The sequence below is a fragment of the Maniola hyperantus genome, chromosome 21 (genome assembly GCF_902806685.2).
Source record: "Maniola hyperantus chromosome 21, iAphHyp1.2, whole genome shotgun sequence".
NCBI classification, from domain to species: domain Eukaryota; kingdom Metazoa; phylum Arthropoda; class Insecta; order Lepidoptera; family Nymphalidae; genus Maniola; species Maniola hyperantus.
Window position 1 is genome coordinate 8388437 of NC_048556.1, and position 13835 is coordinate 8402271.

The 13835-nt window shown below is 37.5% G+C and overlaps 1 protein-coding gene across 1 annotated transcript; it reads left to right on the plus strand.

Annotated features, from left to right (window-relative positions):
• The first annotated feature begins 585 nt into the window (after positions 1–585).
• Positions 586–13467, plus strand: LOC117992272 (uncharacterized). Its single transcript, XM_034979934.2, has 12 exons — positions 586–1472; positions 3967–4296; positions 4737–5066; positions 6220–6489; positions 7339–7599; positions 8382–8580; positions 9237–9412; positions 9984–10121; positions 10799–10969; positions 11490–11609; positions 12059–12262; positions 12779–13467. The coding sequence occupies exons 1-12, from the start codon at positions 1430–1432 to the stop codon at positions 12973–12975; spliced, it is 2439 nt and encodes an 812-aa protein (XP_034835825.1). The 5' UTR covers positions 586–1429; the 3' UTR covers positions 12976–13467.
• Positions 13468–13835: the final 368 nt, after the last annotated feature.

Consider the following 13835-nt stretch of genomic DNA (forward strand, 5'->3'; position numbering starts at 1 on the left):
TCATACGTGTGTGAGGACTTATACCTACCTACTGATAAAGTAGGTAGGTATAAGTCCCGCAAATTGCTATTGCGATAGAACCTTGTCTCATTAACATCGAAATGACGTCATTTGACGTATATTTAAGTAAAAATATACCATCAGCTCGAAACACAGTCTAGTGCTCACGTCACTAAAATGGCGGCCACGCGCATTAGCAATTTGCGGGAATTATACTTGATCATAAAAAAAAAAAAAATTAAAATATTGTCGATAACATTAATTAAGCATGAACGAGGAAAACAATTTCAAGAGCGAGTGAATAACTAATATGCCTACTTAACCACAGTAGCTAGATGTTTCCTTTGCTCGTTAACCTCTAATCACAGTGTCGTTTAAAATGAATTAAAATTCATCGTTCTAACTGTTTCACATATAATAAACAATGGATTTGTGTGAACAAATATGTGATTATCAGTATCTCGCACGTGAAGAGAACGATATTTCTATTTAAGATAAATGATTCATATCATGAGATAGTTTACGTTAAGAAATCTATAGCACCGGTTGATATTTTTGCTGTAATGTAACTACCAAATATATCTAAGTATGTCTGAAGTCGTATAAATAACATTGTTCAAACGCAAAAGTGAAATATAAATGAAACAGTGAATAAATAGTGACAGTATTAAATCATTAGTGACTGGCAAAAATATACTTAATGTAATAATTCTCCTCTTAGAATGAACATTAAACGATAACAACGATTTAATGTATTTCAGGAAAACCATAACACTAGTTGCCTTTTTGCCTCATTCAATATAAAACTTTATTGATGTGAGGTACGCTAATAAAGGTTTAAGTGCAAAAGTGAATTATGAAAGCAGCTGAAACGAAAAGAAGGCAAAAGAAAAACTAATGTTACTCTTTCAATAAAAATAATCTAATCTTTTATACTACACTTTGCTTATTCCTATTTGTAAAATTATTTGAATCACCTACCAGTAAACGTGATGTTAAAATTTTGGTTTAGAAATCCGAGAAGACTTTAAAACAATTTGAATATATTAAAAGTGCTAAATTGAATCTGTCTACAAATAAACGAACAAGTGCAAAAGTGAAATTAACAGAGTGACCAAAATTTTCACAACGACAGGAAACGTAAATAACAAGCTTCATCAAAAAGCTTTTCGTAATCTAGTCATCAGTCTTTCTGCAATATCAATCAAGCATACCAAATTACCAACACAATTTTATCCACACAGTGCAATCAAGGGATAACATATATCACGTAGACGATTAGATAGTAGAATTTGAACCAGATAATATTGTCGATCGGTCACCTACTGATTAATTACCTACAAGGATATAAGGATTGTTGGGCTTAGCTTTGCGAGGTTAATTTTCCGTTAGTTTTGCGCTCGCGCAGTGTTGTGTTCGTAGCGACATAATGCGGTCGCACCTGAGGATCTTGTGCGCCATATTATTAGCAGGTGTGTTTGTTTTGGTGATTATACGTGTGTTAATGCCGCCAATGCCTTTCAAAAACGGAGTTCAGTGACGTAGAAACCTCGTTATATACGAGGTTTCTGTACCCCTGGTATTGTTTTATATATTTAACTGCAAAATTGTCCTATTTGGTTATAGTACAGTCTTGTGGGTATTACGTTTGCAATACCGTGTTTTGCGAGTAAAAGCCTTTCTCGTTTTCCCGCAAAGTTGCTAAAACCGGTCGAAAAACGTCATCATACAGGTATGAGGCAGGCCTCATTAGTATTTGATGGCTCTTCGACAGCCTTGAAACGTAAACAATACCTACTTATTTTGCTTTAAATCTATGTACCTTCTTAGTACTTATCTACAGTGATATAATGGAACCACGTACAAGGTACATAAATATATTGCGAGAGGTTGTTGTAAACAGCTAAGTAAGTAATAAAAGATAATAGTTTTCTGTGTTAAGTAAATATTAATACAGATTCTTAATCTATAGGCAGGAGTGTCTGTAAAAAATAATGACTCAACGCAAAAGCCTCATTAAAAATAAGTTATAACTATTATACGAGATACTAATACCTACATATTTTTTTATATACATATACAAGTACCTACATACATAGTTAATTTCTGTGTATAAATGACATCGCAAAGGTGGGTTAAAAAAATCGGTCAAGTGCTAGTTGGACTCGCACATGGAGGGTTCCGTACCATCGTACAAGAAATAACACTTTTGGTTTTTCATGGCGATCATTTTAAAATGATTATTAAGTATTTGTTGTTTTGTTATAACGGCAATAGAAATACACATTCTGATTCTATGAAAATTTCAACTCTCTACCTATTACGTTTCACGAGATACAACCCACTGACAGACAGACGGACGGACGGATGGACGGACAGCGGAGTCTTAGTAATACAGCCTTGCACCCTTTGGGTACGGAACCCTAAAAAAGAACCAATTCATGCAATGATGCTCCCAAAAAGCGATAACAGTCTTTATTAAGTACATACCTAGGTAGACTTCTCAAGAGTTTTCCGAACGTTGACATTATGATTAGCTAGATTAAGATAAGTGCAGTTAAAAATAATACCTACGTAATCTAGTGAGCTGAAATAGCATTAAGTATTTGAGCAGGATATATTAGCTACTTCGTTGTTCGTCTTTCTGTCTGTCTGTCAAGACCCGTCAAGAGTATCAAAACCTATAGTATAGGACATAGGTACTTCCCATTGATCTACAATCATGTTGGAAGCTACCAATATCTTATAACACAAGGATGGAAAAATTCCGAAAACCGTGAATTTGTAGTTCATCAGTCATCACAAAACATAAATTAAAAAGTTTTGCTTCTTGTACGATAATATAGAAGCCTTCGTGTGCGAGTCTGACTCGCACTTGACCGGTTTTTGTTCGGTAGATAAGATTGTCACGCCAATATTTTTTTAGTCGATGACAAAAGACTGACAAGATCGATGATCACGTCTTGGCGTTGGCGTAACTATACGTCCCGCAAATTGCTAATGCGCGTGGCCGCCATTTTAGTAACGTCAGCACTAGATTGAAGTTTCGAGCTGATTGTATACTTAAATACCTATTCAAATGACGTCATTTCGATGTTAATGAGACATGGGTGCAGCGCAATAGCAATTTGCGGGACTTTTAGCCATGGCCTTCCACCAAACCAGACCTTAACTAATATAGGAATCATACTTCCCAAATTAAGTAATCCTCCTTCCTTCTTCCATTTATCTATATTAAATCTTTTTTAAATGCTGTTTTATTGAAAATGATAAAATTTATAACATTATTTTATAAAATTGAGCAAGAATCCTACGCATTTCAACAAACAACATTTTTCATGCCATTTAATGTCCAATACATATTATTATTATGATAGGTATAGGTACATGGGAGCTTATTGAAAATCGACTCGATCGATAATAATCGCCGATTAACAATCCATATCCAAGTGGGTACCTACATTATATGTATGTGTCGACTCTTGCGACACTTGCATTCATAAAATTATTATTGCTGGGAAGAATTCAAAGCAACCCGATTTCCGTTCAGTTGATCAGTGATCACACATTGTTTATTCATTTCAGCCCAATTCCTTATAATATACTAGCTTCCTACGTCATTAGCTATCTTCATGCCAAATTCCAAACTTTGAACTTATTGAGAGATATCTCTATTCTCTAATGTGTCTTCTGGTAGCTTGTTTTTAAAAACTTACGATAAAGTAAATAGCAAAAGCGAATTTGACTCGCAGCGGAGGACTGCAATTACTTGTAGGTATACATGGCATAATAATCGAATCTTTAAAAAAAACAAAATACTTAAAGAGTTTCTTGCTGGCCCTTCTCGGTAGGAAAGGCATTCTGAACTAGTGGTAGATACGTTTGAAGATCCAAAAGTACTTGCAAAAGTACATTTGACTAAGAAAACTTTATTTAAAGTTTTTTATTTTTTTTATCTAATTTCAGGTTTGACTTCAGGAAATTTTGAAACACCGCCAACAATTAAAACATCTTTAAACGCAGGGGACAGTTTGACGGTACAGGTCCTTACATATGATGATGTAGTAACAACATGCACATTGAAATCCCCTAATAATGCACTGGGGGAAATTCAATTCAAGCCTGTTAGTGATAATAATGATAGAATCCAAATACAACCAGATACAGAGCGATCAAAATGCCGTGCTTTAATCACTGTTAAAGAAGGTGATGATGGTTTGTGGACGCTGACATCGGGATCTGCGGATGGCACAGAAAGAATTCAGAGCTATGATCTTAGCGTGAATCCTGAGTCAGGTTAGACTGAAATATTTTTGAGGCACTATTTCTCTACACTATCAGTACCCATAATATAAATGCAAAAGTGTGTTTGTTTGTTAGTTTGTCCTTCAATCACGTCGCAACAGAGCAACTGATTAACGTGTTTTTTGCATGGGTATAGTTAAATACTGGAGAGGGACATAGGCTACTTTTTATCCCGGAAAATCAAAGAGTTCCCACGGGATTTTTAAAAACCTAAATTCACGCGGACGAAGTCGCGGGCATCAGCTAGTAAAGAGATAAAATTTGTATGTTTGGATGTAGACGGTAATCTCCAGAACTAATGATTCGAAAATTATTCTTTCACTGATAGATAACTACAAAGAATTTGAATAGGTAGTTGCAATTAATAGTTATCATCATTCGTAGGTATAGGGTAACTATTAAAACTAACTCAATTTTTTTCGCAATTCTAGATGCGGTAGAACATAACCAAGTAGATTATTTAGACAATGTTTTTATAAACACCACGATTGGCTCAAGACATGAAATTACGATGCCTGACTTTTCATTTGGTGGTATTAAAAGTTGCACACTCATTATGCCCACCGGACAAGTGCTTGATGTTCATGACTTAAAAGCAACTGGTGTCATTGGAATCGTTCGGACGGAAACCAGCAGCTGCTCAGTCTCTATTGGCGTGCCAACAGATGATTTTGTTGGTGACTGGATGTTATCTTCTGTCGGATACCGATATTCAGCTGAAAAAATTGAAAGGCATTTACCTTTTACAATTCACGTCGAAAGTATGTACCTACCTATTTATTTATTTAAACCACTTTATTGGATATATTACTTACACAATAAAAGTACTTACAGAGAATTTAAATAATGATTTAGTAAAACAAAACCTTATCACAAAGGCAAGCCATACATGCAAATTGCAACTACAATTTTTTTTTTTTATTGATCTATATTAATTTACAAGGTGTTTGGTAATATAAAGTATTTATTTATTTATTACTGTACCTACATTTACCAAAAGTACGGTGAAATTACTTATAAGTTATCAACCGGAAGAAGTGATGACTTTCACAGTTTTTATCACATTTACCAAATCATGAGGTACCTACTTAACTATCAATATATACCTATATAATGACAAAATAATTCTTCCCACACTAACTAGTTACAATTACGTTACGGTAACTGCCGTAAGTAACATTATATAATCTAATTTGACGAGAGCGCACAGTGTGGCACTGCACATATTTTATTTTGAGCGGCCAAACCAAACAACCATTGGATTAGAAAATTCTTGTTTCTGAAACAAGAACATTTCGATGATTTATTTTTTAATCTATAAGAATGTGCACTAGATAAGTATTTTATCAAGTCACGTTGAAATGATAGCATCTAATGATAATAATATGATGGCATGGATAAGTAAAGAAAGTTAAAAATGTTTTGATACGTAAATACAATAAGTACATTGCCTACTTGAATAAGCAGGTACCTACATAATATTTTTTGTAGAAAAAGTAAAACTTTAAAAATAACTTGCATATTTGATACAATACGAAAGTATAATCGAGTGCAACGATTAATCGTTACGAAAATTACATTGCCTCTGCCTGTCTGTCATCGGGCTATATCTCGTGAACCATGATAGGTACAGAGTTACCTAAACTTTTCACAGAATGTGTCTTTACTCTTTTTATTGCTGCTATATATTATAACAACAAATACTTAATGAAAAATTCGAAATGGCCACCGTGAAGATTAAAAAATAATATTAAAGTTATTTCTTGTACAATGGTCGATGGTATGAAGCTCTTCGTGAACGAGTTCAACTCGTCCAACTTGGCCGGTTTCCATTGTATATATTTTGAGAATATGTATAGTTACCTACGTGTTTTTGTGGTTATTTTTAAATTTTATTTAATTTTTTTATTCCAGTAATTGTTGATTCTCACGTGGATGAAGTAAGTGTAACGGAGGGCAACGGCTTCTACATTGCTGTGAAAGACCCTGATATCCATCTCACTGACACTTGCAGACTTCTAGGACCAAATAAAGAAAGACCGTCTGCAAAGTACATTAGACTCGACGGCGGATGTAGATATAAAGTCTTTAATGTAACGATGCTTGATAGTGGATATTGGGAAATACGTTTTGGGCGTATTCGTAAAATAGAGTATAGAGCTATTACGCATGTTACTGTTCATGGTAATATATATTTTAAATTTTTTTAATCATCCCATAAATAAATCTGGATCCAACTCTTCAATCCTGATGCTGCAAGGTCCGTCGCAATTATCAAGTTTAAATTCACATTCAAATTCCTTTATTGCGAATATGGGTAAACAGTGGATATGTTACAAAAACAAAAAGGTACAGGTACAGGAAGGTATAGGAAAGGTACAGGAAAAACAAGATTCAGGCAGTGTTTATAGTGAGTTAATATTGTAGGTACCAAGCAACGACCTTATGCTTAGACTCGCAGTTACAACTCCTCAACCCTAATGATGCAGGGTACAGCACTCCTAAACTATAGTGATTCAGAAGTTGCGGATGATACAATATTATTTTAGGTGCTAAGAATAGACTACATAATTGAACTTCGGATCCCAACTCGTCAATCCTGATGCTGCAAGGTACTGATCTCCTAAGCCGGCGGGATTCGGGAATGCCTGATGGTGAAGTGATATTTTAGGTATCAAGCAACAGCTTGATGGTTACAGTTCAAGTACGAAATCCGCAAACCTGATGATGAAGGGTACAGCACTCCTAAACTATAGAGATTCGGTGAAATATTGTTGTAAATTACGAGCATAGATTTTTTTATTGAATTCCAAATCCCAACTCTTCAATCCTAATGCTGCAAGGTACCTACTGAACTCCTAATAATTCAATTTTTTTTAAACCAACTTCCAAAACCACTACAAAGTAAAGAATAATTTTGTTAAATACATACACGTGTAGAAACAAATATTATTTTTTACTTTGTAGTATAGTAGTATTTATAATATTTATTTTACTGAAATTATTTTTTATTGTTTTGCATTTTACTTTTAGCTGCCTCTGCTCCAGCACAAATAAACCTCGTCTGGACCAGAGATAGACCAGTTCAAGAAGTTCTTGGACCAGACCGCGCGGTTTACTGTAGAATTAGGAGTCCAGAAGGATATGTGGTCTATGATAGGTTTGGGAGATGTTGGATTTCTCTAAACAGAGTAATTAAGCACAAGCATGAAGGTATCTGGAAAATGGAGGTCGGAATGCCAGGACAAGTCCTCACTGATAGTTATACTGTTAACGTTACAGTAGTTGAAGCCGGTAAGTAGTTGTACCTACTTATTGGAAGGCTTCACGCAAGCGCCCACAACAACTGTAGGTACATTTAGATATACTTGGATGATTTGATTTTATTCGAATCAGAATCAAAAATTAACTTGCTGCGAATGCAAATGACGTACAAATAACTTACCTGGTTTTCTGCAAGCTTTTTCACATAGCTTTGCTGGAATATAGAACTAACGTATAACGAAACTATGTGTATAGTTTCGTAGCTTAGCGTTAACCTCGCTCATTCCTTATACATCCCACATCTCTAATGGATAGGCACCCTTATTGCTACTAATATTAAAAAAAAAAAATTTTACCATAGTAGTTAAGTAGTACTTTTAGTTTATGATTAAGTGACTGCAGTTTAGCCAACTCTGATTTGAAAAAAGGCGTAGAACCAGACTTAAACCAGGTTTTGTTGGTATGTTTTTACGCAAAAAAAACAAGAGTTGGCTGAAATTTTCAGACAGACAGTTTATTCGGACAGGGCATACAGACAATAGACATGGGCCCATTTATATAAATAATAGATGATGCCCGCGATTTCATCCGCGTGGAATTAGTTTTTTAAAAATCCTGTAGGAACTCTTTGATTTTCCGGGATAAAAAGTAGCCTATGTCCTTTCCTGGGGTGGGATGCAAGCTATATCTGTACCAAATTTCGTCAAAATCGATTGAACGGATGGGCCGTGAAAAGCTAGCAGACAGACAGACACACTTTTGCATTTATAATATTAAATATGGATTTTGCTAATACAAACCTTTTTTTGTAGTCCCCAAACCGAGGATCACCACAAGTGTAAAGGGAGACTCACCCGACGATATTTACATGAAAAACATGTACTTGTCCTGTTACTTGGAAAGCCCTGAGCCGATAAACTTCTGCAAGTTCCGCGATCCATCCGGCCGCATACTGATCGCTGCTGAAGCGGTGGGGCAAAGCAGATACAGCTGGCACGGCACTGGAACCAAGTAAGTACTGGATCTCCTTCTTCGTTTTCTCACCTATACTCTGTCCCTGGAAACATGTTAGTATAGCGCTCTCTCTGTTACGTTATCCCATGTATAAACATACCATAAGTTAAGTTAAATATTAATCACGACGCGAATAGGCTTATCAAGAGTTTTACCTTTTCTATTAACCTAACTGCACTGCAATATTAACTTGATTAGGGCCCAATTGCTATTGCAACCACTCAATCAAAATGGCGACCTAAACACAAAAAGCATATTTTAATAGTCGGTCGAGTCTCGAGTTGGAACGAAACTAGCTTAAAAATCACCAACCACCCGTATTTATACAATCGACTCAAGATGGCTGCCTCGCACGCAATAGATCACGCGACTTCATTTCAAAAGGCGCCAAATACAAATGCGATAACACATACAAATGATGACAGAGCCAAAAATCGCACTGGATGTTAACCATTTTGAGGCACCAACCAATTACAAAAGTGTTCTCAAAGAACATTCGAAATTCAATCTAAAATATTCTCAAAAAACATTCGTAATTCAATTCGAAACATAGTTTCGTTTGTAATTGGTTGGTAGCCCCATGGTGTAATCTAGTGGGAACACCACCGAAGGGAGTTGGTTCCACAGTTTGCATGTATTTATTTCATTTCCAGTTACACAGGAGGCATCCACGCACACGAGTGCGGCATCCGGATAACTAACACTACCCTCAGTGACTTTGGTATCTGGAGATGTGAGATCGACACAAGACACGTCACTTACTATGGCTTCCTTACTGCCAAGGCTCTTTGGATCAGAGATCCTGAAATCGCGGCTTCGATCACGACAGGTATGTTGTTGGATTGTGGAGAGTGGAAATTTGCACTTTTTGTCATCACTGAGAATGAGATGGGTTGTATCATAGACTCTACAGTGCGCGGCCGAAAGTAATGTAGTATGACATTTCGGTTTTGTAGAGCGTTGTCTCTATCAGTCATACCTATATGACGTTTTGTCGGTCTCAACGACAGGGACAACGCTCAAATCTGCTATCTCCTTCTAAAGGTCGATGTACATTGCTTTCGGCCGCGTACTGTTATTCAAATTAGCCACATTTTGATTGTCAATTATGTAATTTATAAGATACCTAATGATCAAAGATACCTAGTGCTGAGGTGACATTAATTACGTAAACATAAAACTGAAGTTACGAAAGTTTGAAACGAGCCGGTCTGAGACGAGCCCACAAGAAACTCACGAGAAATATCCTACTGGTTTTAACTCCCTTGACGGGTCTTGACAGACAAACATACAGACAGACAACGAAGTAATCCTATAAGGGTTCCTTTTTTCTCTGGAGATACGAAATCATAAAAGTAATTTTTTGAAGCATTTAGAAAATTATTCCAAAACCATTGCAGTGCCAACCCTGACGGCTGATAGAAGCTGGATCAGCAGTTTGACGGACGAAAGCGTGACCATGACCTGCTCCATACAAGCTCCCATCCGGTACTGCTACTTCCGCGCAAGGAATGGCACTCTATTCAACGTTGCACCCTGTAAGTCATTTACAATATCTTGATTTTTTTATAGAATAATGGAAATAAATGAAGAAAACACCGTAACTATAAGCCCCGCAAATTGCTAATACGCGTAGCCGCCATTTTAGTGACGTCACCACTAGACAGCGCAATAGCAATTTACGGGACTCATACCATCCCGTACCATCTACGCTAAACTGAACTGAACCTGAACACTATACCGTTGCCTCGAATGCGTCATCACCTTTGACCAGCTCATAGTTGCACAAAACCAAAAATTCCCGGGTCGATTCGTTGTCGAAATTCTCAGTGTAGCACGACCACCGCTGACCGCCCATCAATTTGCCTGTACAGTTGGTCTTATGAACTAAATATGTGTTATAGTTCTTGCATTTCACGAAGGCCACTGACTCAGGCTTGTGTTTAAGTCGTATATTGGTATACGTAAGGTACCTACACTAAATGTGTGCGTTTGACAGCGCTTGCTCGATTGGTCCGACATGCACGCACACTTACGCAATGACCATGTAAACGACGTTACCACAAGTAAAGTTCAGTAGCCTTCGTGAATTGCAAGAACTGTACAATAGTTGCTGGCCGAAAACGGCTATAATTTAATACGATCAAACGGTTCACCGGTTTAGCAAGCATCTCTCAGGTTTATTATATTTTGTCGTGGTTTCATCTGTTTCCAGCGAAGTCCCACGACTTGGCCACATACGTTGGTGCTGGTTTGGATGCTGGGGAGTGTGGTATCAAGTTCTTGAGCCTCGCCACGTCCGACTCCGGCTACTGGAGTTGCCACGTCGGCCTGCTCGACCCGAACAAACAAGAACAACTCGCGCGATTTGAAGTCACCATTAACGGTACTTTCTTGACCTTGTAATCCCAGCATCCACGTTCAATTCAGGCTTGGTAAGAAAGAAAGAAAGGAAGAAAAGACGTTTATTTATACAATTGTGCCACACATCACAACTTAAAGCTAAGAGCTGGTTATTCCACTGTACTGGTAACCCACCTTTGTGTACTTACCAAGAACTATAATATGTTGACTGAGTGTAATATCTTGCTCGAATTTTGAAACTGTAAAGCGCAGCAATCCTGACCCTTGACTGACTTTTCTTATAAACCTTACTTTTTCTTGTTCCTTATTTGTCCTGTTTTCGGTTAACAAATAATTACATGAAATCTTCTTCTGAATCTTGGCCTGATTTTATTGGGAACCTCTTTGCGTTATATACATATTATCATGAAAATGATTAAATATACGTTTCATTTGTTTAACAGACGCTTGAAGGTTTACCATATGCCACATTTCAACGATAAGGCCTTCAATTTGTTCCTGTTGTATGGTAAAGTTAGGTATATCTTCGCCTATATTTGCAGATACTATGGTGGTCAGCCAGCGCGGACCTTCCAGGGATGACAACAGGCTGATACTTGAAGGGCAAGTTAACAATGCGAGACCTCTCGAGTATTGCCGATTTGTTCGCATCGATGGATTTGGTAATCCTAATATTTTACATAAATGTGAAAGTGTGGATGTGTAGATGTTTGTTACTCAATCACGCCAAAACTACTGGACGGATTTGGTTGAAATTTGGAGTGGAGATAGATTATACCCTGGATTAACAGATAGGCTACTTTTTATCCCGGAAAATCTAAGAGTTCCCGCGGGATCTCGAAATGTAAATCTTCGTACGCGTAGATTTAGATTTTTAAAAATCACGTGGGAACTTTTTATTTCCCGGGATAGAAAGTAGCCTACGTCACTCTCCAGGTCTTTAACTATACCTTGACCTAGAATCATGAAATTTGGTAGGTAGGTAAACCTGATAGCACAAGTAAAGAAATAAACCCAAAAACTGTAAATTTGTGTAACATCACAAAAAAAATTAAAATGTTTTCATGAACAAATAATTAATAAGTATTTTCAACAATCATTCTTTTTCTAGGTTTCACCGAAAACATGCCTTCGAACATATTAAACAGGTCTTATCTGTCGAAGGGCTTATGTGCCATAACGATATCGTATCCGACCAGTCTGGACCAGCATCCGTGGGCCATAGTGGCGAAGATCCGAGGACAAGACACCGAGATGACGCGGTTCACGGACATCGCTTTCCCTGTTCCCAATCCCCCGGGTGGGGGTTCCGTGCGTAAGTTGCTTTTTATTATAAGTAGTTCTTCTTTCCATATTTTATCAAACTCTGGGTTCTTTCAATTTTCTTGATGTGTGCTATGCGGTAGATGTCCACTGTTGGATATGTCTCTTATAGGGACTGAGGGACGTAAACACGCCACGGACCACGGTCTTGCGCCGCTTCGTAGTAATTCATGTGACTCGTTTGATGAAGCCTGTCCACCTAATGCGGGGTTTGAAAACATTTCGTTTTCCGTTGCGAGGCCGCCAGAAGAAGAAGAGTTTAGGACATAGGTAGTTACATAATTCCGAAAAGTTAGAGGCAGAGTAGAAGTGTGTGCCCGGGATCGAACCCCCGACCTCCCGAAAATAGACTAACACGGGCCACGGCCCTTGCTCCTACTTTGCCTACTATTATTTTATGGTGACAGATCAAATTTATTTTTGGTTTCATCCATCGAGAACTCTCTATCCATTCATAGAGTCAATGTAGGTATACTGGCCTTGTATTCCTTTAATTTCACTTTTTCAGACTTCCGTTTACCAGGAGCATGGATAATCGTAATGACCCTTGGTATCTGCATGATCCTGCTGGCTAGCTTCGTCGGGCCCAAGAGGAACAGAGAGTGGACCTACGCTCGAGCCAACGCGCTAAGGAACAGCTTTGTAGCGAAGAAGGTAGAACAAAATACCAACGACGCTAGCAAGAACACCGCGGTGGCTGCTTAGGTTAAATTAATGTCAGAAGTTTCAGTCCTATTTGAAGATTCAATACCGACTTGAACGAGCAACTGTGCTCCGATCGATGGCAATACGACCTACGGAGGCAACTACAGATAAAACTTACTGGTTCCGCCAGACGCTTGCGTTGCGGCTTCGCTTCAGTCAACTCTAAACTTTAGCGTGGATTAAATTCGCAATTGAATCTTAAAATGGGTAATACTTAAGTCCAGGTTAATAGACATTCTAAATTAATATTATTGTGTACTTAATGACATCAGTAAATTGCATTGATGTTGGAAGGCCACCCCAATTCTGTGGTAAATTGTATGTTTTTTTTTAGTTAAGTATGTGACATGGTCTATTTTACATAAAATAAAGAAATGTGTACATTTGTATAGGCACGTTTGATATGGTTTGTTCCTAAAAAATATATTTCGTATTAAATCTTCCATAAGGTATATATTTTTATCTACTTAATAAAAAAGTTGTTGATGAATATTTTGAGTTTTATTTTTGTCATGGTGTTTTAGTTTTGCTATGGTTTCTGTGAGTCTTGTACTTCAACCGTCCGCTGCGCCAGATCCTTCTTTCCACGCACGTGCAAACTGTGGAACCAACTCCCATCGGCGGTGTTCCCACTAGATTATTCAACATACATGGGGTTATTCAAGGGGCGGACCAACAAATTCCTAAAAGGCCGGCAACTCATCGGCGCGGCGGCGGTTCCTCTGGTGCTGCAAATGTTCATGGGCGGCGGTAATCACTTAACATCAGGTGACCCGCCTGCTCGTTTGCTCGCTATATCTATTAAATATATATATATAGTAGAGTAGGATTACACGCTCATTTCGAAGAATGAAGATTCG

Coding starts and splice junctions, on each gene's coding strand:
- LOC117992272 (XM_034979934.2), top strand. CDS start 1,430: ATGCGGTCGCACCTGAGGATCTTGTGCGCCATATTATTAGCAG. Junction 7,600..8,381: donor CGTTACAGTAGTTGAAGCCG/GTAAGTAGTTGT, acceptor CTTTTTTTGTAG/TCCCCAAACCGAGGATCACC. Junction 10,122..10,798: donor TCTATTCAACGTTGCACCCT/GTAAGTCATTTA, acceptor ATCTGTTTCCAG/CGAAGTCCCACGACTTGGCC.